The 23,823-nt window shown below is 39.1% G+C and overlaps 1 protein-coding gene across 1 annotated transcript; it reads right to left on the reverse strand.

The window, feature by feature from the left end:
* Positions 1–11,605: 11,605 nt before the first annotated feature.
* On the reverse strand, positions 11,606–21,489 carry CUNH3orf85 (chromosome unknown C3orf85 homolog). The gene is given in 5 exon segments (XM_039717750.1): positions 11,606–11,671; positions 11,674–11,707; positions 13,466–13,551; positions 13,752–13,900; positions 21,441–21,489. Coding segments are annotated over 5 exon segments (384 nt in total).
* Positions 21,490–23,823: the final 2,334 nt, after the last annotated feature.

The following is a 23,823-nucleotide window of genomic DNA, read 5'->3' on the forward strand; positions in this document are numbered from 1 at the left end:
GTGTTGCTTTATTTTCTTCACCTGTAACTGTATTATACAGGTCTGTCTAAACTCTTATTGTCAAAGTCATATCCGTGGTATGTTATGGTTCAGGGAAATGCCTCCTCCAGCCTGCGGTGGACTTGTATCTATTGCTGCAAAAATCCTGTGAGCTGCGGAAAAAAATGTAAGGGCTGGATGGGAGTTCAAAGGTGAAGTGACTTTTCAGAAGAAACAGAACACTATGATTACAGTCTGGAAAGTCAATAATTTGAGGTTAGTTCTCTGTATATTCTTCTGATGGTGCTTGAAACCATCTTTGTGTGAGGAGGCATGAAGAACGATGGCTGTTTCTCTGGGATGGAAATGTGGTTCATCGAGGGAATTATGTATCAGAAGTTTCCATTGTAACAGCACCAATAAGGGGTGGGGTGAAGAGGTTCTTTGAGTTTGGTGGGGGTTTTGTTTTCCTTTCATCCCTTCAAAACAGTGTGGGCTGATTTATTTGTCCAAACTGATATTAGTGATATTTTATTTATCTGCAGAACAAGTGCAACTGAAGCTGGCACAGGTATAAAAAAAATTATTTCTGTTTTAAGCACCTGTCCATCACGTGTCTTACCGTAAATTCATTTCAAGGACAGGGATCACTAAGTAACACCTTTATATCATTATCCAATTAGATTTGGACAAAAGATGTTGACATAAGACTCACTGACTTTGCCATCACTTGTGCAGCACAGACTTTTCCTATATCTTCACATAATTTAAGACTTCAGTTATAATCTGAAATAGAAAATATTTTGCTTTTATAAAAAAATAATTGGAAGGTTGGTATTTCAGCTGCTCTTCTGTCTGTGAGAAATCTGCTTATCACCTGGAGGAAATAGTTAAAATGGCTCTTGCAGAATGCTGATACTGATCTATGGTATCTTTTATAAGTGCTTTTAAAAAAGGCTGGTAAACCTGACTAATCTATTGATGAAAAAATAGCACTGTGCAGGATTCTTTCTTCACCTCAGACAGGTTTTTTGACAAAATGATGATGGGACTGTACATAATAACACTTAAGCTACAGAAGAAATTATAATTTCCTAAATAGGACATGGGGATTACAAAAGGCAGTCCAGAATAATGAGCAGGGATTAGCTAATTAAATTTTACCTGTGCACACTACGTTCTGTCTCATGTTCCACTTTTAGTTAGAAGACTCAGACATGGGTGAGTTGCTTTAGATTAAAATAAAAACTGTAGTGCTGTCATATTCAAACTCAATTAAAAGTAATTACCATTTTTTGAAAACTTTTTCAAGGCAGGGAATTGCAGGATTACACTTTTGCATGTTCTCACAAGTTCCTTTCTCTTGGCATGCAAGCAAGTTGCCAGTCATCGTAGAAAATGTTTTGGCAGTACCTTCCTGACACTTCTGTGTAGGAGGTGTAAGAAAAAATAGGGAGTTCACTCTTGGCTGCAACCATTCTTTCAAGAAGTGAGATTTTGAGGTGGAGTTGCTTCCTGAGAGCTAAGCAGTGGGTGTTGTCAAAGATTTCCAAAGGGGAGAATAGCAAGAGTTATAAAATGGCCTTTAAACATAATATTTGTTTAAAACTTTTACTACATGAGCCTGTTGTAAACAGACTTATGTGCTGTGTATGATCCCTCTTCCACCCAGCTCCAGACAACTTCTCCAATTCTAGAATCCAAATTCTGTGCTTCAGATGCTTTCAGGGAGGCTTTCCAGACTTTTGCTTGGAGCTTTTTGGGTTAACTGACTTGTGCTGGGAGCCCTGGGGGACAGCAGGGAACCAGGAGCAGAAAGGAGTGATGCCCCAGTCACAGCTGTCTCCTCCTTGGTGGCACTTACCCAGCCTTGGTAAAACAGTTTTCTTTGGACTCTGCACAAATTCTGCAAGGTCAAATGAAGAGTGGATGGTCCCCATTTCCTCTGACCTCATGGGGCCTCCCAGCTCTGTCTGAACTGCCACTCCAGAGCCATGTCTGGCTCCATCCTCTCCTGTCCAGGCCAGTGGTGACATACACCAGGGGAAAAACCCTCTGCTCCTTGTTTAAAAAACAACCCCCAATTTGACCCTACCCCAGTCTTCTCTGTCCAAGCTGGTGTAATGCCTTTTTCTGCTTCATGTCAGGCCTGCAAATAAGTAAAACTTCCCAGCCCTTCCCCATGTACATGATGGTTCCACCATCAAGTACAGCTTGAGATGATGCCACTTCCCATTTTTTGAGTTATTCTGTGCAGGGCCAGAAGCTGGACTTGATTATCCTTGTGGATGCCTTCCAGCTCAGGATATCCTGTGATTCTGTGATTTCTTCTTGTTTCCTCCTGCCAGGAAGGGAGATCTTTGCAGTAACAGCCATGGCCATGTGTGTAATCCCAGAGCACAACCTGAGCCCTTTTTGGATAAAGGCTCCTGTGTGGTATCCTTTCAGGAAGCAGCAGAGTGACACAAGGTTATCATGGCTTGTGTAATAGTTAATACTCTGCTGGGTGACTGAATCACTTGGTCTTCCCCATGAGCCAAAAAAAAAAAAAAAAATGTCTCGAGAGGGAGAAGAAAAGATGTCTTTTAGAGGAACAGCATACAAAACTCATAAGTTATTTCCTGGGAAAGAATGCTCTATGTGCAAGATCTTTAAAGTGTGAAGGTTTCAAAGGCACAGAGATGAAAAATGTTCAAAATCCAGACTTTTTATTTTTTTGAAAGAGAAATATTTTCCAATCCTTTTAGTCCATTAAGTTTTCCTACTTTTTCCTAACTTCTGTGTCTTGAGGCCACATGAGTTTCCAATTCCCAGACAACAGGATCAGAATCACAGTGTTTGTGTGAACCCCATTCCCCTCCACCCACACAAGGCACATTTCATCTTTTCTCCTTGCTGCCCTCCTGCTCACTGCACCTTTTTGCATGAACTGCCTGGACACTTAGCTGTTATCTCACAATCAGTTACCCCACAATCCACTGATTGAAAGAGTTCATCTGCAGCATCCAAAAATGGAAACATTGGCACAAATATTCATAAAAGTCCTTGCAAGGAAATGCAAGGAAATTTGAAACTAAAATTCTATTCAAATTCTATTAAAACTAAATCTAAAGGATCACTTTGTGCTTCTGCTTCACTATTTTCAGCTGCCTCATGCAGACACTTCCCCTCCTTGCCTGTTCTGTGCTTCTTTGTGCCCCAGTTCCAGGCTGCATCTGCCAGACGCGAGCTCTTCCCAGCCAAACTCACTCACTCCCATGGATGCTCTGGTCTCCTGGAAGGAGACAAACTTATTTTTTGATTCAGTTTTTACTCTCCCAAGCCAAATTTCTTTCCAATGTATTCAGGATGATGTGCTTTCACTAAATAAAGACTTGCTCTCCTTTTTGGAGGAGAAGCTCAGGGAGTATTTCTGTTGCAAAAATGACCCATATTTGGGGTTTAACTATGTTATTTAACTGTTTCTACACTTACCAAGGAGTAACACCTTCTTTTTTCTCTGTTCTCTTTCCAGACATATCAACATTAACACCTGAATGTGAAATGTGTTTATCTGCCCAAGTTTCTAGTGGATACCACCAGCTCAAAAATTCACTAAAACGCTTGTCCAAACCACTAAATCAGAAAAAATACATGCAGTTCATTACTAATTCTTGTCACTAGGCATGATGGCAACCAATTGATTTAGGCTGATTATTGGCTGATTTGAGAGGTGTTTTGGGCTTTACAGAAGGTGTTAATATTGAGACTTGAGCTTTATTTAATGATGTGTTGAATGACTTCCACAACTGATGTCATCTTGCAAGAAGAAATTCTTCAGTCATCCCACGTAGTTCTAGAAATTTGAGGGTCTTTTTGGATGAATCTCTTTCTCTCACCATTGTTATAGAGCTATGCAAAGGAAGAAAAAGTCAGTGAATTTAATCCAACCAATCTGGAGCTTTGTGGGACAAAATGAAACTCTGTCCAGAAGCTGTAGCCTATAGAATACTGGTAGTAGCTGTAGTTTCAATAAGCCATTTTGCAGATTTAAATTAATTTCATGTCCTTTTGACTGACCTGATCTCCTTTGAATGTGCTTAAAGAAAGTATTTTCTCTATATGTGCCAAGGCCACTAGGTTGAGGGTTAGTGCTAAAAAGCATCTCTACTAGAACAAGGAAGGTAATTCAGGTAATTCAGATGGTTATCTATGCATAAGAAAGTAAAGATTTCATTCAACTTTCTACTGGAGTTCAAGTGACATGTATATGTGTGCATGAATATTTGTGGTCTGAAAATTTTAATTGTTCTTCTGCTGGTCAATAAGGCGAGTGCCCAGTAGGACCTGTGCTCATTCCTCCTAAAAGCAGACAACACAACAGGATCTGCTGTAAAAATTGCAGCTTGGCATTCAAGATTAAATATGATTCTGTAGTTTCTAAGAAATATTTTTTGAAATGTATAAAAGCTGTAAATAAAAATAAAATAAATAAAATAAATAAAAATTAAAACAAACCCAACTGAAAAAAATCACAACTCTTATTTTCTTCAAATTACTCAAGCCTTCTTCAGTGACACTGAGCCCAGGTAAGAGATGAAAATGAAAAACTGAGTTTCACTCTTAAAGGAGACACTGCTAACATTTTAGTGTATCTGTCTATTGTAGGGATTGTTCTATTCTACCTGTGCAATCTTTGCATGGATTCATCACTCTCCAATGTTTCTGCTGATGAAGTACTTGTACAACTGCTGTTATTAATTATTTCTGGAGGCACTGCCATACCAAATTAGCAGGACATCCATACATGCTGGAAAAGCCTCAGGCCTCATTATCACCTTGTTATTCGATTACACTTTCCAACCTCTTTTAGAAATCCATGTTCTCACTGTGAACTGTTATGCCATCTTAACAGCCTACTTTTCTGGATTTGAAAAAAAAATCTGTGGTATATATTTACTTGCATTAATGCAAGTTTGGAGATCTCTAAAGCCCACAGTTTAGCAATCTCTTAGTGGTCTATTCCATTTAGCTTCCAATCTAGCCAGTGGGGAAAAGAAGAAAATGAATCAGGCATCTATAAATATAGATATCGATATAGATATATGTATATAGCCTGTCCTTGTGGAGACTTTCTAGAGAACTGTTGTTTAGTCTCAAGTTAATAACAATCCTGTCACAAGATAATGAGACAGAAATGCAATTCATTATTTGCATTGGACATAATGATTGGTAGGGCTGTTGCACATCGAGTGATCTTGTACTAGAAAGGTAATGAATTCACTTCTGTCCTCTTCAGTGCTGTGAGCCATTTTCTGTGAGCCTGAAACATACAGGATGCCCAATTTTGGTAAGATCAACTCTAAATTAATTGAGTCCTGATGCTGCAAGACTTGTACGAGAAGACATATCACTTGTACCAGGGTCAAATGCAAAGGACTGATCCAGTCTTTGCCAGCCAATTTATTGACACTGATGAGCTACTTGCAATCCTTGCTCAGAACTAGAACTGACAATTTCAAAACATTTCTCTGAGAGTTCCCATTCTGGACATCTGGATATTAACAGCAGTCTCAAGCTATCAGATTTCAGGGCAGATTAGTTCAATCTGAAAAAGATTCAGAGAAAACTTGGCTTGCCCAGGCTGTCTAGTGAGGTTCTATGACAGATAGTTTTCTGTTCTTGGTTCTCCTGAGACTCATTTCTTCTTATCAACTGGCTACAATGCAGGTGGTACAGCCTTCTTCTGTGTTAATCTCTATTAACTCATTAATAGTTCTTTCAGAAGCTGATTTTAGGAGGGTGTGAGTAAATTTTCAGCATGCATTGGTAACTGCCCCTCCATTTCCAGCATGCAATTTTACATGTTAGTTAAGACTGAAAAGGAAGATTCTGTCAAATAAGATCCTGTCCTCGGTTGTCACTGCTCCCACTAATAAAGTAATTTCAAAGCTTTCACTGTCCATCTGATGAGCAATTCTCTCAAAATCATTCAGCTTCCTTTTCTGGTTTCAGACTAGCATGCCTGAATTACAAAAACTATAATTTCAAGAGAAGTGACTTTTTTTGTAATTCTCTTATTTTGTAATTGCTGCTGCATATGCTGTTCCTGATACAGTTGACTTGACAGATCAAGGTAGCCTGGACATTTTAGTGAGGCACACAGTAATCTTTGGTTGCTATAAACAGTACCTGTAGTTGTACTTGGGCTAGATGTAATCCTCTGGTAATTATTAAGAGAATGAAAATAGATTTTAGCTTGGGGCAGAGAGGATGAGAAAGGAGTAGGAAACTGTGTAATCCTGAATAATGAAATGGGAGGTTATTTTGTTATTTGTAGAAAAATTAATTCTGTTATCCACAAAGTATAATATTGAATTGTTTGTACACTTAGCAAAAGGTAATTGTTTCAAATGATTTATCAGTAAAAGCATGGAGGTTTTTTTAATTTTTGTTCCTCTTAAGTTCACTATTTAAATGTTTTAAATAGGTTCTTCCTCATTACTGCAAGTCCTCTAAATTAAAAACCAAAAGTCAGCACATGTAGCTTTGCTATAATGTAGTTGCTTTATGAGGTACCATAGGAAAATTCAGACTGCATCCTGCCCACAGTTTAATGTGGGGCTGTATAGGTCCCAGGCCATCAGGAAGCTTGTGGTAGATCTTTTGGCAGTGAGCCTCCTGCCTGAACTCCACAGCAAAGGTAGCACCATAAATATTTCAACAGAGACACCAAGAGGAAGCAGCACTTTATAGTTCTCAGTGCTGTGTTCAACTAAAGCCAGTTTGAAGTTACAAATAATATTTTTTTAAGTATTTCTTCTAAATAACTACCAAATCACTTGTTTTTCAGTGCTAAGGAGCCACCACGACCATCCATGATTTTCTTTTGAGTCACTTTCTTTCTGTGGTTGTTTTCCTGCCCTTAGATAGTCCTACCTTCATTTTGAAGATGTCACAATAACTGCCTTCTCATTGCACCTTGCACAGTCCAGCCTTGGATTTATGATAATAGGACTGACAGCAGTTGTAAGGATGTTTTATGAGCCTTCCTTGAGTGAACTCCCTACTGCACAGCAGCTTTCAATCACAAGCAGGACATAGTTGAATTATTCAGATAGGATTTTACATACTAATTCAGTTCTGCCACAGAGGCAGTGACAGGCATGAAATCACCTTAGCAGTGGCTGCTATGACCAGGAATAAGGAGGTGAATAAGAAGTGTCACTCCAAGCTGACTATACTGTAATGCCTCATAGAGAAAGAAGCTTTTAGGAGTTGACCCTAGAGGGCTGAAATTCATCTGTCTGTCCCTTCTTCCCTCCCTATCCCTGTCTGGATTAACATTGGCATAGGGAAAACTTGCTCTCCTTGGGAGGTGGTGGTTAAATTTGCATTCCGAATCTGAATGAGTACTTGTTCTGTCTCTAAGACAGTCAGCTGCAGCTCTCAACCTGCCTAGGGCTGCAGTGGGATGTGGCTCAGGCTAGGACTCAAAGGGAACAGATGTTTGCTGTGTTGCCTTCCACTGATCACCTTTACAGATATCCAGCTTGATACCACTCCTTCTCACAGAAGGAATTGCTCCTCTTTTCAGCAGCTGGAGGAAAGTAGGCTCTGCAGGTTTGATGTAATATTGTTTGAAATTCATATCTCTTCAACAGTCTTTTGAGGCAGAATTGTAATTATTGATGTTCGCTTACTTAACATAATAATCACATACAAAGACTGCTTATTTCCTGGCTGAACTTTTTGGGTTTTGGATAACTTTCTATGTTTATATTTTAACTACTGAGCTCACATTCTCCTATGGATGGTGCAAAACACTAACAATTTATTTCACATTCTACATTAAGTGGTTTTGACAATGCACCTGCCTCAGGTGTGTGGTTTATATACTTAATCAGCCAACATAAATTGCTTTGAACACAGCTCACTCTTGCTGGCAGCCAGCAGCAGGTGTAGATTAGATGAGAATTTTGTCTCAGCTGTTCTGGTTTAAATTAAGACAACAGAAGATCAAATGTAAAGCAAGGCACAGTATTAGTGTGATGCAAGCTCAAAAGGTTTATGTATTAAAACTATCTGGGACCAGGTTCAATCACATGAACTACAGCAGTGATGAAGTAGTGCATAGAACTTTCATTGAATACCAGTTGCCACTGTTCTGTTTGAAGAAACCATTTCAGGTCATAAAATAAGTTGTTCTTTCTCATTACCTCTATATAATCACCTGCTGAGTTTATAGAAAGCTGTATCTTAGTACTTATCCCACACTCAACATTTGTAACGTAGGTTATATATAGGTTACTTGGATTCTACAGGTTTTTTATTCACTATGTTCAGAATTACTTGCTTTTCTCATTAAAAGAAAGCTATGGAGTATTAATCTTTTTCTTCAATTATTATTGAAATGACAGGTTTTTTACTTCTCCTCTCATGTCTGACTACAGTGAATCCCTTCTCTGTCTCCCTAACAAAGCAAGGCTCCTACAACCATGCTGTCTCTGTAGGTGCATGCTTATCCCTTATGTTTGTCTAGCTACAGGAATTTTTTAACTTGTGGGCTGTTTTCAATTCAACTTGACAGAGTAGGAGAGATTGCAAAGACAATTTGATTCTTCTAAGATTGGGAAAATTAGGGATATGAGAAGCTGGGGAAATAGGCAAGTTCTCTGAGGAAGGATTTTCAGCATGACTGTCTTGCCACTCCCATGGGAGGGACACCTTGTAAGGGCCTTGCCTGGCAAAAAGCTGCTGCTGGAGATAGATATCAACCATGAGATACCTGGAAATCCTGATTTCTGTCATTCTGTTGATTTTAGTCACTGTGTTCACATGAGTCAGAAAGAGCTGGAAAATCAGGCTGCCTGGTGGATGTTCTGTATCCATCCAGTTAACATCTACACAGATATAAACCTGACTCTAGCTTCCTGTGACTCCTCTTCCTCTCTGCCTGTTTCCCCTCTCTCACAGGAACTCTGTTCTCTCTAGCCTCAGGGAGCTCTGGTATTTGTGTGGCTTAGTGGTTTTTTTCCTCAAAAAACTTGCAGTATTCAGAAAATAGTAATAAATACTGCTCTCCATTGCACCAGAAGCAAAATGCCCTGAGACCCGTAATTCCACTCACATGACCAGCAAAAATATACTTGAAGTTCTCTTTCGTTTGATGCTATTCTTTGGTTTTGCCATTGCTAAGGTATTGCTTGTGTAGGAAAAGCTGTGCTGTGTAGAAAAAGCAAAGAGATAAAACTTGTGGGTGGAAACATAAAGATGTGTTGGAAAAGTCAACAGAAAAGGGTCCAGCTTTACTTGTGGTAAAGCACTGAAACAATATGTGAAGATAAATAGGGGGAGCAACTTCACAGGATAAATAGTTTCCCTAGTTATTAATAAATGCAGATGAAGTTGTTTAATATTCAAATGCTGTGAAAGCCATTTACTCATTATCATGAGTGACATGTATTTGATAACACAAAATAAGCACCTCATCTTCCACCGCTACTCACGCGTGCACAATTCTTCCCATTTAATTCAGCAAGATTAATTATCTGAATTACTGACATTAGCTTGAAGCTATGGATTTGCAGATTGAGTATTGAGTCTCTGGCTTTCAGAACAACTCCTTTAAAGGAATTAGTCATGTCTAAGTACAACAGATCTGTCAAATTGCATCCCCTGGCATTGTCTGACATTTTGGTTGCAAAGCCAGCCTTGTGCAAGACTGTCCTCGTGTCAGAAGACAGTGGTTTTCCGAATTTTATGGCTCTGACAACCCTAAAATGGCTCATAAGGGTTGGGCAGTTACCTCACTAGCTGATAGCAGATGGTAGCTGATAGCACTTCACTTTGCCCTCGACCTCACTAATGGACTTTGTCATTCCCACTTCAGGGACGTCTACTGTCTGTCTGCAAACTAGCTCCTGAACTACCCCCATTTTGGTTTAACTTGACATGCAGGCCTGAAAACTGCAGTTAATGCACAGATAGATCACAAACCTCTGCCTGGGCAGAAACTACATCAATGAGAGAGATGGGCAGAAAAGAGCAGTACTTCAGGAACTGGTTCACAAGTGGTGTGGGCATCAATGCCTGCAGAGTTGCAACTTTCTGGGACCAGCAAGATGCTCAGCTGGAGCAGATGCATCCTTGCAATTTTAATGCACATCCACTGAAAATAAAAGACAATGCTTATCCTTACAGTCCTGCATTTTGCTATAAATTGAAGTTTTTCAGTAACTCCATCATGTCTGTGCTGCTCCTGAGGAAAATACTGGAATTTTTAGGGTCTGGAGCCCTAGCTTATCCAAGATTGACCAGTGCAGAGAGGGCAGGCAGCAGGGACAGGCCATGACTGTGTTTAACCAGTGAGGTTTTTAGTCTGTACATCACTTGTCACCCCTTATCTTTGAATGAACTATTCATAATTAAGTAGTGTGACTAAAGATGTGAAATCCTACATGGCAAATACTGAACTTGCACCTCATTTATCTCTTTCAAGTGTTTAATGAATTTTCAGCTTCAGCTAAAGAGTAATGGCAATTTCAGGCCCATTGTCCTACTCAGGGCAATTAATAATGGCCTAAGGATAGTTTCATACCTAGAAGTGTGGTAGAGATTGCCAAAAAGCCAGATTTCTTTCTAGAAGATCCTACATTATCTTCAAATTTGTTCCAGTTACTGTACAGTCCATATTCACAAAGAATCCTGAAAGCACAACATGCAGAAACTGCTCTTTGGGGATAAAAAGTAAACAAAAATTTCCTTCCTTCGCCTACCCTGCCATTAGGTTACCATAAATTTTGTTTTCCTCAACAGGTCATGTTTATTCATGCAGAAATTTTGATCAAGTTTGACAAAGCTTTTAATTGTTAGCATTGTATTAATAACATATAAAAGAAACATGGAAGCCTCATCCTCTCTTCAAAGATGTTCTGAAATGAGTACATTAATTAATAGGTACCAAGAAACTTCCAAGCTCAAGAACAAAAAGAACATTCGTCACCACCGTTTTCTTTATAGGAAAGGAGCCACGAATGTTTCTATCATTTCCTATTTCTGTGGAGTAAGAAAAAACTCACTGTAAGAGCTGTGAGTTCAATTCATTTTGGCATTCAAGACCAAGTACAGAAGATTAAATGAGGAAAGAGAAGTGTTGACATGAATGAATGTGTACTACAACGCCTACTACTAGTACTTGAAAAAATGGAAACGCACTTAAACTACAGAGGTATACCTGAAGAAAATATACTCCACTTCTCTCATCCATCCAAAGTGACCGACTTCCATTTCTTATTCATGTCTCAGAAATGTTTGATGTTTAAGGAAAATACTGAGAAATAAAAACATGGTTTTCAGTCACAGAAGCAGGAATGTATGTCTTCAAACAATTGTTTAGTCAAAAGAATGTTTTACCTGAAAACACTAGGCATTTTTAAACCCAGCCTGCTAAAAGTTCATGGTTGGTTTTCTTCAACTTCTTAGTCAATTTACCATGACTGAGATGTATCTCAGTTCTACTTGTGAATATAAAATATGCAGTATTTATGCAGAGAATTAGTGTGTTAATTTTGGGTTTAGACTCAAGTGGGATGAGATAAAGTCATCTTATCAAATACATAATGGCAAATACATAACATGCCATATCCTAACATGGCCAGATACAAGATATGTAAGATTTAATAGCTTGTTGCTGGAGGTGAGTCCCAGTAGTAGCTGTAGTAGCTCCATGGAGGATCTGATGTTGTTGCTCGAAAGATGGAATAAATTGCTTTTAGAAAAAAAATCACAGAATTATTTTAAAGATCCTGTCAACAGCTGTAGTCTTCAGATTTGCCAGCTTTTTCAAATGTGTTCTTTTGGAAGTACAGTCCCTGAACCACATTCCTGCATAGGTTGTATAGGCTTTCCATTTCAGAACTATCACTAATCAAGAAAAATAAGGTTGAAAAGAATTATTCTACTTTTTCATAATGGTCTTTGCAACTTCTAGCTCGATGCTTCTTTGCTACCATAGCTTCTCAAAACTCTAGATGTCAATTCCTGTCACATTAGCATTGGGAAGTTTATTTCAGTCTGTGAGTTAACTAGCCTTGCTTTGAAATCATAACCATATTTCAGTGGGAGTGCCTGCAAATGTGTTTATGTAAGTGGCTTTAATCCTGTCATATGACAATAATTAGGATTATCTTTCTGGAGGCATAACTCATCCTGCAGTCTGCCTGGCAGCTGCTGCAATCACAGCAATCAGGCACATGGATGCACAACCAGTAATTAGACAAAGGGCTTTTCTCTGTGAGGAATTTTTCTGATGGGAAAGACAGTGGAGTTTTTTCAGAAAACTGAATAAAGTGTCTTTAGGTAAATTTGTCATAAGGCAGAAGTGACTGCTGGTATCCACCCATATCAGTATTAGAAATTGTGAATGAATAACCTGGTGCTGTCTTCCAGTTGCCCAAGGGCACCAGCTGAAGCCTTAACAGAAGGGAAAGTAAATTATAGTTTTTAGCTATTCTCTCCTACTTTGCTTCTGCTCAGAGTAAGTGAAACTGGTATCACTTTTCAGGTGGAACAGTCCTGGAAAGCTCACTCAGAGTCTCCAAGTCAAATTCCTATCTTATAAAAAATAAAAGGTCTTTTTGAAGGCCGCATTTCAAAATGAAACACATTTTCAAAAAGAAAGGTACTTTTAAGTCAATAAAATTCAAAGCATATTCAATTCAAAGCATATTAGAACTTACCCATTCTCCTATTAGTGGTTTCAGTCAGACTGACAGATTACTGTCTTAGTAATTATTTTAAGCACTGAAACTGTAGAGTTTAGTTGTACCCACTCCTGTCCATTTTTAAGTACTGCAGTATCTTCACAGGAAAAGTATTCCACAGGAATAACGTGGGTATTGTGCTTGTCTAACTGAATCATTTAGTAATTGTTCCCTAAACTTGAAAAACTTTTGTTCCACAAAATGTGTCCAATTTTAGCACAATTTCTCTGAGACAGTTTGCAACACTTCATTTCACATACTCCTGTGCCAATCTATAAATACTGCCTTTACCAACTGCTATGTCTCATTCTGTTTTGTTCTGCCGAGGTTTTATTCCACACTGAATATAGTTTTGTTACTGAAATAGATGGCGGTTTTTTATCTTTTCTTTTTCTCCTCAGGAATTGCTTTCTGTCTGCTTTTTAAATCAACTCTATAGGAAGCAGTTTAGTTTCTGTGTACTTTTAAAAGGATATATATTCTTTAAGACCATAATGAGCTTTTCCAAAACACACTTAAAAAAGAATCTGCCACAATAAAATGACTGCATTTAAATAACCATTAAACTTGGACAGTAGAAACAAATCTTCTTTAATTTTTCAAGATACAATTGGGTTTTTCACTGTGTCAGGTTATAAGACTATAAACCAATTGTCAGCAGTTTTGCAGGGGTCAGCTGTACTTACTTAGGTACACACAGGCTCCGAGTCTATGAAATGCTCTGTTGAGAAACCCCATCGAACACAGCTGTGGAAGGATCAAAGGCAAAAGGGTCCAAGTCCATGTAGTATTGTGCTGTTTCCCTCAAAGCTGCCCATGATTCACTAATCTGAAATAGATCAAGAAAGAAAGGAATATTCTGAGCTTTAATACTAAATAAATACTCTCTGTGGCTACTGAGCAGTCTTGCCCATGTTGATAAATCAGAAAAATTTCCTCTCTTGACCCAAAGGATTTATGCTACACATTCATTCCAGACCCATGCTTTCTTTTTCTCAGTAGGTGCTGCACAAGGAAGGAAGAAGATACCTGTTGAGCCACAGTGTATGCCCACGTGTTCTGGCTGCTGCCTGAGTCCCAGTAGCTCGGAGAATATGGTATGTGTCGTTTGAGCCTCATGAATTGATTTGCTGATTCTTCTGCCAGAAAGGGTGCACCAAGGACGCTCGAAACAGAAGCTGATAAATATTTGTAATACCATAAAAATATGTTAGAATGTGCACTTCAATATTACACTTATATCCACAGAACATGGTTTTGAATCTGTAGTTTATTTAATAAAAATCAAAGGCGGTCCTACCTTAGATTAACAGAAAAAAATTTTCTTTTTAGGCCTGAAGTTAATAAAAGAAATGCTCTAAATCATTATTTTGCTGTTGAATCTGAAGTAAATAAAGTTACGACTTAATTAAGGCACTAATTTATTTTTAATGCAAAATTTTGTTATAAAAATCCTCTTAGACTGTAATTGCACTAGTCTCAGGTGTGCTGACAACCTAAAGTTTTTTAAATAACACTGACCCTTCCTATGAATGTATCTACAGTTTCTGAACCTCCTGATTTATACATGATATTTACTGTCATTAGTATCAACACAGAAATTGCAAGCTTGGAAATTACTTTCTGAACAGAAGATATTGCACTTTTAATCTTGTTATTGCATTGCTTCAGATAGTTTCTGAGGTCACCATAGATGCAGAAGGAGTCTTTGCAGATCTTCAAAAAAATATTCTTCACAAGACAAAGGTCAGAATTCCTCTTTAGCTTCATATGAAAGCTCCTGGTACAGAAAAAAAAAACCTTTTCTTTTTAGTCTCGAGTGTTTGAGACATAAATTAATTTGGGCATAAAAGAGTCCAAAATAGCATGTCACTCCAAATCACACAATTTTTAGTGAACCACTGATTAAGATGGAGCTCAGATCCATCAGCTGAGCTGAGGCCAGTGTCTGTAAAGAGCTGTGCTCCAATTTAGTCAAGTGGGTGTAAAGGAACACTTGAGAGTGACCTGCACATACTTGGAACAGATGAGCCAAGAACTTGAACCCTTTTCTAATATGTCTTAGAGTAGGAGTTCAGCAGGGCAAGCCATAACCACACTCAGAGCTCTCCAAAACCCTGATTCCTGAATTTCTAGGGGGAAAAATCTAACTGGGAGTATCAAATGTTTGCTTTCATATGCAATTTAGTTGAATCCAGTTCACTGGTAATTATTGCTGGCTTTCCTGATCATCTACAATATTGTTGCTTTTTAGTTTTTAAATAGAAGAAAATGTTTGCTGAATTCATACAGGTAGAAGGTATGTGAGCTAGAGTGTTTGCTGCTCCCTTTCACTTTGTTTCTTTTCAGTGCCAAAAATGCTTAAAAACAAGATGAGAGTTTAGTTATACAGTAATGAACAAAAAAAAATGAGGATGGTTGTAATCTTTGCTCTTAATATAGGCATCAAATAGTACTTTAGAAAAGTTACTTAGCAAGCAATCACAGTCCCAGTAGTTCCTTGCTACTTCAGTTTCTACATATTCCAAGTTACTATAATCATAAACTGGAGTTAGAAGTTTTAGGGTAGGGAGTTTTCAAGGAATACCATCTTAAAAAATGTTACCAACTCCAGGAAAAAAAGTAAATTCAGACATTTGGTGGAAGGCTGGGAAAGAAGAAAATGTATTTCATGCATATGTCTATTAAGCTGCTACACTTGTATTCTAGAGCTGCACAAGAGAAAACTAAGCTTGTGCCAAATTTCAACATTCTTCTGGCAATTTACTATTGTCCAATAGAAAAATCTATGAGCTGCTAATTTCTCTTTAGTGAATTTGGGGAATTTTTTTGTTTTAATTAAATATTTTGTAAGCTCATGATTACATTTCTGGACTGAAATAACTGAACTGGGATCAGAAATTGACTCATTAAAAGGCTTCTGTTTTCTTTAAATATACATATAGTTGTAAGGGCCATTAGACATTACATTTTTATCACCATTATGTGCTCTGGCCCTCCAAATTTGAAATAAGCTGCAAAAAAAAGAATATCATTAAGCAGCTCTACTTCTTGTCATTTTTTTTCTTGCTGCCAGCATCTTCAAAAGTGATCTTGTCATTCCACTGGTGGGACAGTGAGATGTTATCTTGGCTACTGTGGTGCAGAGAGCTGTATCTTCAGATTATTATATGTCAATTCTTAATATACAGGCTGTTCTGGCTGCATCTGTATCCAATGAGAAATGCCACCCCTAACTATGCTCAGTATTCACTTTGATTGATGTGCACTTGCCGGCTTTGAGGAGAGGCAGGTATGCCAGCACTGCGCTTGGCTTTTCTTGTCAATGCTGACACCCAGTTCTTATTCTTTTCTAGCTGCTATTTCATTTCCTGGGAGCTGTCTCTGCAGAACTAGTCCTGAGCTGCTGGGGCACTCCAAAAATGCAGAAGTACCAAGAGAAAATCAGGTAAGTGCCTTTATATTAATCATCTAATCCTTCAGGCTCATCTCATTCTCTCTTCATCTTGATGTAAAGATCACGATAAGTCTCTGAACATGGCAAACTTCATTCACCTCTGGAAAAACTCCAGCAAGATCATTTCTAGCATAACTAGAATTAGCCCTGTTGGTCTTTCGGTGTGGCTGCACCTTTGCTTGTACTCTGGCAGAGCTCAGAGAAAGCAAGGTCTTCACTTAGTTCTAATGTAGACCTGGGGTCATCAGACCAGCTGTCTCCATCTGAGTAGCCCCTCTGAATACCATGTAGAGTTTTCATCAAATGAACTATGTCTTGCCTCAATTTAAGTTTCTTGGACTGGGTATAATTTCCCCCCTCCTTTTGAATAGCTTAGCAAAATATTGTGGAAGGATTTGCTTTATAAACACAGACTATTCCTGAAGAAGTGTGTCTTGTAGAAGATTAGCGTACAACCCAGGAGACTGGAATTTCAGAGCATCTAATGTGAGACTAGAGGGAGTTAGGAGCAGGTGGATGATGTCAAAAAATGGCTCATAGTGCGTAAAGTTGAGCTGCAAAAAATTAAGAACTTCAAGTTGTACTGAAACAGTTAACTCACCATAAAGAGCAACCAGACATGTTGTATATTCTTGTTGGGGTTTTTTTTTATTTATTATTCAATACTGTTTTCATCTCATTTGAAAAGTACTTTTAGATATAAATGTCCCAGTGGGAAAATAGGAGGAACGTGTGTGGAGGGTGAACTATTGCTGTGGTTGTATCAGCTGCTACCAGTTAGAATGTTTCCTTTCATAATCTCCTGAAGATGCGCTCAGTGTTCTCACATGGAAAGCAAATTATGGAAAAAAATTGGCTAGTTTTAGCAAGCAGATGCTTAGCTCATGTAATTATTGCCTTCAGCAGATAGTTTTGTTTATCCTGTGCACCTAAAGACATTGTCCAGAGGGAAAACTGTTAGTAGTCATTATTGCTACCATGCCTTCTGAGCATCTAATTTTGGATTACTATGATCTAAGACTAAAACTGAGGAGAGATGGTATTACAACCTTGCCATCTTTGTCAAAAAAACAAATGTGCACTTAATCCAGCATTGAGTATATTAAAAAAAATATATGTAAACCCAAGCCAATGACAAAAGTGTGATTATGGACATCTTGGAAAGTCAAAGTAATAATAAAAAATATCACAGTATAGCAAGCAAACTGCACTCAAAATAGAAAATCAACCTCGATACATCTTAAATTACTGCACTTTAAAATCTCTTCATCCTAGACTTGAATGGAAGGATATTTCTCTTTACAAGGATAGATTTCTAGAAAGCAACATGCTCAGCTGGGTGCAACCACAAAATCTCCCCAGGAAGACATCTTTTTCTCTCTGCTGAATGTGCAGTGTTCCACTTCATCACACAATCAAAAAGGTGAGTATGGGATTAAGTTTTGACACAATTGCCTGCTAAGGGACCTATTTAATTGATATACATTTTCTTTTGTAAAAGTTAAGTAGCAAGAGCCATTGAGTGCTTAGTAGTCTGGGGAGAGCAGGCAGGCCACAATTTGCACATCAATGGCAGAGTTTAATTATAAAAAGACAAATCTTCAAACTTGCCTTAGTATAGGATATGCTTCTTCTTCCATTCTCTACCCCAAAGCCTGTTTTTATCCAGATCAGCACTATTGTATAAGTGGTAAGGAGCAATCACTAGGCTTAGGACCAAAATTTATCCCTGGTCTGCTTCTGCCACAGGGAAAAGTGCTTTATCTCTGATTTGTTGTGATATTTACAAAAAAACTGACAGTTATTTAGCTGCACTTCAAACGGTCTCTGTGCACACTATTGTTTCTCCCTAGTTTCTGAAGACTTGCAAGTCTCTGACAACTTGAAAATATATTGCTTAAGTTAATAGCAATGTAATTTAAATGTCAAAAGTTGGCAATTGCTCTGGCTCCTTTCCTTTAGGTCTAATAACTCTTCTTATTATTGGCTATGGTGACTCTGGTCAAAATCTCATCTCATGGAGGTAAGGCTGTCAGTCTTATCAGCCCTTTAGGACAGAGCTTGGGTAGAGGCTAAACTTGGACAGAGCTAAACTTTAACCTTGCTGAGGTGGCAGGTGCTGATGTGTTAGGAACTTTGAAAAGTAAATCAAGTCTGCAGCTCAGGTGTGTTTCCTAAGACTAGAAATGAACCAGAATGGACCACCTCCCCTCCATGCTTCAGCTACCTGACTTTCTAAATCCAAGTTCACAAAGTCAGACCACAGAACTTAGTCTGAGGACTCAGAATACCACAGTGCAACAGCTGAAAAGAATGTGGCAGCAGCTGCTTCTCTCCTCATTCAAGTATGTGTCTAGATTATGTGCCATTCCATGGAAATCAAGATGCGACTGTCAGTATACTGCATAAAGTCGCTGGATTGCAGTGAAGACAGACTCGTGGTTTCTGCAAGCCAACTCTGTCCCGGATATCACCTTTTTTTCAGTTGAAAAGTGTAGTTGCATTTACATGTAACACCTGCATATTGCTTTTTTCAAATTATTTTTTTAAATGTTTGTATGTACATGTCAGGACTCATCCCTGTATGGACCGCCAATTGTTGGCATCGGTGCTTGGCACCAATCTGACTATCACTGTCAGTTTATCATCTTACTATAAATCTTTCATACCTTCTCTCTGTGAGTTCCCACAAGCAGCTCCTCATAATACTGACTCCTTTACTCTTCCTTCTGCACAGCCAGCTGACTCCTTCCTGTCCCTTGCATGACCACCTAACCCTTACTGCTCTTCACAGCACAGCCAACAAGTTCCAGTTCTCCTCTCTATCCACTAACCCACTCTTTTATAATACCTATCCTTAAGAATGGGCATATTAAGGTCAAGCCTGCTCCTACTCTTTGGTAAAGCTGTAACCCCTCAAGGGCAAGATTGCCTTCAGCACTATCTCTATTCTCCTACAATCCATCCTCCAGAATGGCCATATTAAGGTCAAGACTGCTCCTACTCTTTGGTAATTAGTAAAGCTGTAACTCCTCAAGGGCAAGATTGCCTTCAGCACTATCTCTATTCTCCTACAATCCATCCTCCCACATGTACATAGGCTTTGTATCCTGGAGTGTTTGGATGATAGTAAGCCTTAGAATAGAATTAAATTGGTCAGATTTGCTAATATCTGTTGACAGCAAGATTTAAAGTCACTGGTTAAGTGCTTCAACTCTTTCCATATCACTCAGTCTTTGAAATTTTGGCCTTATCTGTTTCTTTTTCAAGCTTGAAGTAAAATAGATTTTATTCTTTGACAATTCTTAATTTTATATCACAGGACACAAAGAGTTCTCTGGTTTAAGAGATGTCATTAACAATCCTTAGAGCTATAGCATCAGCCTCATTCCCTCATCAGCAAAGGCAGAGAAGTTACAGACACTTAACGCAGAATTAGCTATTGAACATATTCAGTATGTGTGATGATGCCAGGGGTCAGGACAGTTTTCAGGCATGGGTAAATGGCAAGGCAATTTGGCAAAACTCCTAAATAATCCTAGGGAAGGAGCTACTTCCACTGCAGCAGAGTATTAGAAAAAGTACTAGTCCATTGGTCCACACAGTGGGTCCTGTTGAGATTTCCTTTCTATGTCCATTTGTGGCAAAACACCCCCATCAGACACCTGGGAGACTTCAGCAATTATCTCAGTACCAAGACATCACACTCCTACCTCATCCCTTGCTGTTGCACTCTCCAAAGGCTAAAGCAAAAGGTCCAGAAAGCCTATTCCCAGCACTGTGACCATGGTTTAATATAAGGAGTGATTTATAGCAGCTGAATTGACGGCATGAAGAAAAATAAGATTCTCATGAGAGTCTTATAGTCTCTATTTTACTTCCCACCACTGTTGCTGAAAGGATTTACAATTAATGAAAAACTGAACTGAGTGTGATCAATTAAATTTTTAACAGCTCATTATAAACTAGTAATAAGTAGTTCTGCATGTATTTTGGAGAATAGAAACCTGAAAAACAGGGTAAACAAGACAAGAGACATAAAAGAAATTAAACTAAAGTCTTCCAAAAGGAGGGGTTGCAAGCTACTGTGCTCCCAGCTTGGCCTCAGCTGACACTGTTTGTGCTATAAATGGCCTTCAGTGGAAAGGAGGTGAAGTTCAAGAAGATAGGCAAGTACTCAGGAATTGTACCAGTTCAACTGCAGATCAGGAAGGACAAATAAGGGGAAAAGGTTTATAGGTGAGCTCAAACTTGCAGAAGAAACAAAGTCCCTTTCCATCTCCTTATTTCCCTACAGAGCCTCACTGCAGCCAAAACTCAGGTTCATTTGGCATGGAAATGAATTCAACACATGAGAGAGATTATACCTGACTGTGGTCCCAATTTACAAAATGTTTTTCAATAATCCACAATTAATCATTGTCTCCCTCATTCTGCCTTAGCTACTGACATCATGTATTTATTGCATGTGTATTGGAGCACTCAAATCTAAGAAATGCTTTTAATGCATGCATGTGGATAGACCATCTTTTCAAGATGCAGGCAATCACTGGGGAAGTCAGCTGTCACTTACTGCCTGACTGGTTTGTTCTAATTTTGTGAGAAACAAATTAATCCTGCAGCATGTGCATCACTGATCAGTGACTCTACCAGCATGTGCTGCTTCGGGAAGAGCATGTGGTAGCCCTGCCCCATCCATTTTCCCTTTGGTCCAAGTTGAGTCTTGATTGTAGATGCTCTGGTTACACAGTGCTCTGAAGGATCAGCATCCAGACAGCCTGAGTGCTTTAAAACAATCAGTCCCCTTAAGAAATTCAAGCCAGGTATTCCAGAAATCACTTGTGAAATAGATTATTTTGGGTCCTTATAAATGCCTGTGAAATTGTTTCCTACAAACAATAAATGTTGAGAATAATATTTAAAGAAGATTTTGTAGAAACAACATCAAGTTCTTTTTACAATTTTAACAGTTCAGGAAATCATCCTGTAAGAATGCCTTTCAGTCAGAAATGCATCCTTCCTCCTCATACATGAACAGTAAAAGGCTCAAAAGTAGTCACAAGGAGCAGAATCAAACTATATTTCACAGAATTTGCCATGCAATCTTGCGCTCACCCACTCTCCTGTATGTCCCTGCTGCAGTGATTTCCAGTTAATTCTCTTCCCTTGGTGCTGTTCTAGTGCTAACACAGGGGGTTTTGCCAGCTGAATATTTAACAAGCATGAAGGGAATGACATGAGATAGGATGCCAAGCGCTTACCTGTAAACAGCAGAGCAGACACCAAAATTTGAAACATTTTCAGAGACATGGCAAACTATTCAGAAAGGGTTTGGAAAGTGAAGAGAGTGATACAGTTTTATACTTTGTTATCTTTAGGTTTATAAATCATTTACCAGATACATGTAAGGGGTTGGTTCAGGCAGAGAGCAGGGTACAGTGCTTAGTTCAGATTTGTCCTATATGCCTGTTTGTACACTTTGGACTTTGCAAGCTGAGCCTCTAATGAGCCATAATGGCTCATTACTGTGTGGATGGATTTACTTCTTCATGAGTTTTATGATGTAAAATAGCACATTGGGCTTGTTAAATGAGCATTTAACAGGTAAGCCCCAGTCAATCAGTCTTTTGCATGACTATTTTCCCCCTCATCCTGGTGATAGGCACAAGCAGTTTATAGTTTGGTGTGAATACAAATGGTGCTTGAGTCCATCTGCTCTGAAGGCAGTGCCAGAGTATGCCATATATTTCAGCTGCATACTGCTTGGGTTAAGAAAATAAAGCTATAATAAATTTGACTGAAAAAGCACTAAGCAGGGAATTTGGTCCCAGGGTGTCTTGTTGCCTCCTGCTGGTGTAAGGACTCTGTAATGTGGGACACTGTGAGTTCATGCTGCCTTACCTTTCCCACCCATCCAGTCAGCTGTTGCCTTTTCATATACAGCTCACCTGTTGGCAGCAGCAGTTGTACTGCAGAGCAGCTTATCTTCATAAGCTCACCTACACCGATGATAAGAGAGCAGAGCAAAGCTGAGCTCTGTCACATGTTGGCGTGCTGAGATCCGCAGTCCAGCAGCACAGGCTGGCGTGTACTCCAAGGTCCTCATGCCAGGCAATCACACCCTGCTGACATTACAGGTCAGGGACCAGGCTCCCTGCTGATGGGCAGTAGCACTTCATCCTCATATCCACCACCCAGTCTAGAGAGTGCATGGAGTAAAGGTTTGCTGGGAAGCAAAAGACATCAGGTTATGTAGTTACAAAGCCTAATAGTTTTTTATTGCATACTATTGCAAGGCACACTGTTGAACAGCAGGTCTAACAGTGTAACCTTAACTTTGCTGTAGGCCATGTCACTAGTGTGGTAGGAAGGCACACTGTCAACAGCAGGTCTAACAGTGTAACCTTAACTTTGCTGTAGGCCATGTCACAAATTTAGTATTATTCTAGTATTGTTCTAAAACAAAAAGAAAAGCAATCCATCCACCCCAGGTAGCAAATTAAATATGGAGGCAGGTGTTCTGCATTCTGGTGCCATATTAACAACAAATATTAATTACCCAAACTTATGACCAGTTTCCCCACCTCTGAGCTACTATATTAAATGTTACATGTCAGCTTTTTTGTGAATTAGAAAAAACATGTAATGACTGGGATATTTGCTAATAGGTGGCACAGAACTCTCGAGAACTGTAGATCCCCCAGAAATAAGTTCCAGGAAAGCATACAAGTTATCCTTTCACCTCACAAACTTTGTGGGTCACTGCCTCTACCCTTCCACACTTTTCTCTTAAATAGACCTACATTTCTGTTGCAGCTTTCCTCCCACAGGTTTTTCCTCACAGCTCCTGATAGAATGACTGGAAGAACATGTTGGTGTGTCATTTAATATTTATTGCAGTTATGTCTTCTTTAGCGTGCAACCTGCTCACAGAGGTGGTCTCTGCTAGTGATGTGGCACAGGTGAAGAGACAAGAGCAACCAGCAACAGATCACAGGGAGGCATGCTGGAATGCCAACAAAGACCCAAGTCACCTACTCCTCCTATTTCATCTTAGGAAGCAAGAGGAAAAGATGAGAATGTTTTTTCAGGAACAGGAGTCGAAAAAGTGGTAAAACAGTTAGAGGCCATAAATCCCAACTGATTCTGAGTAACCTAAGTCCAGACTCCCAGAACCTAAAAACAGCCTTGCTGCCATGATTTCCAAATAAAACCCAGAGAATATGATTTGTCTATATCCTTTACTGATGAAGCATTGAGTCTGTTATAGGAAAAGTCCTCCCTGAGAGGCACAGAATATCTTCTGGTAGGGTCACAAAACATGACAGGGATGTTGCAATGCCTGGATTTGGCTCTGAGTTCAGAGCACAAGGCTTTCTCTGCTGTAGAGTGGAACAGTGATCAGCCAGATTAGGCTTTAATACAAGACCTGGGAAGCAGCTAAATTACAGGTAGCATGTCCCCTAGGACATAGAGATCCATGACACCTGAGCACTCCTCCAGTTTTCTTTTGTTTCATCCTGTATCCTACCATTTTTGCTTCTTGTCTGATTCAGGCCTTGCTCTTGGCCCACACTCTGTCTTGTGTAGGCTGCCCAGCTCTGCATTCTTCCCCTAAGACATGTCAAGAGGGATCTTGTTGTA

The sequence above is a fragment of the Passer montanus genome, unplaced genomic scaffold (genome assembly GCF_014805655.1).
Source record: "Passer montanus isolate IOZ18808 unplaced genomic scaffold, ASM1480565v1 scaffold39, whole genome shotgun sequence".
NCBI lineage: Eukaryota > Metazoa > Chordata > Aves > Passeriformes > Passeridae > Passer > Passer montanus.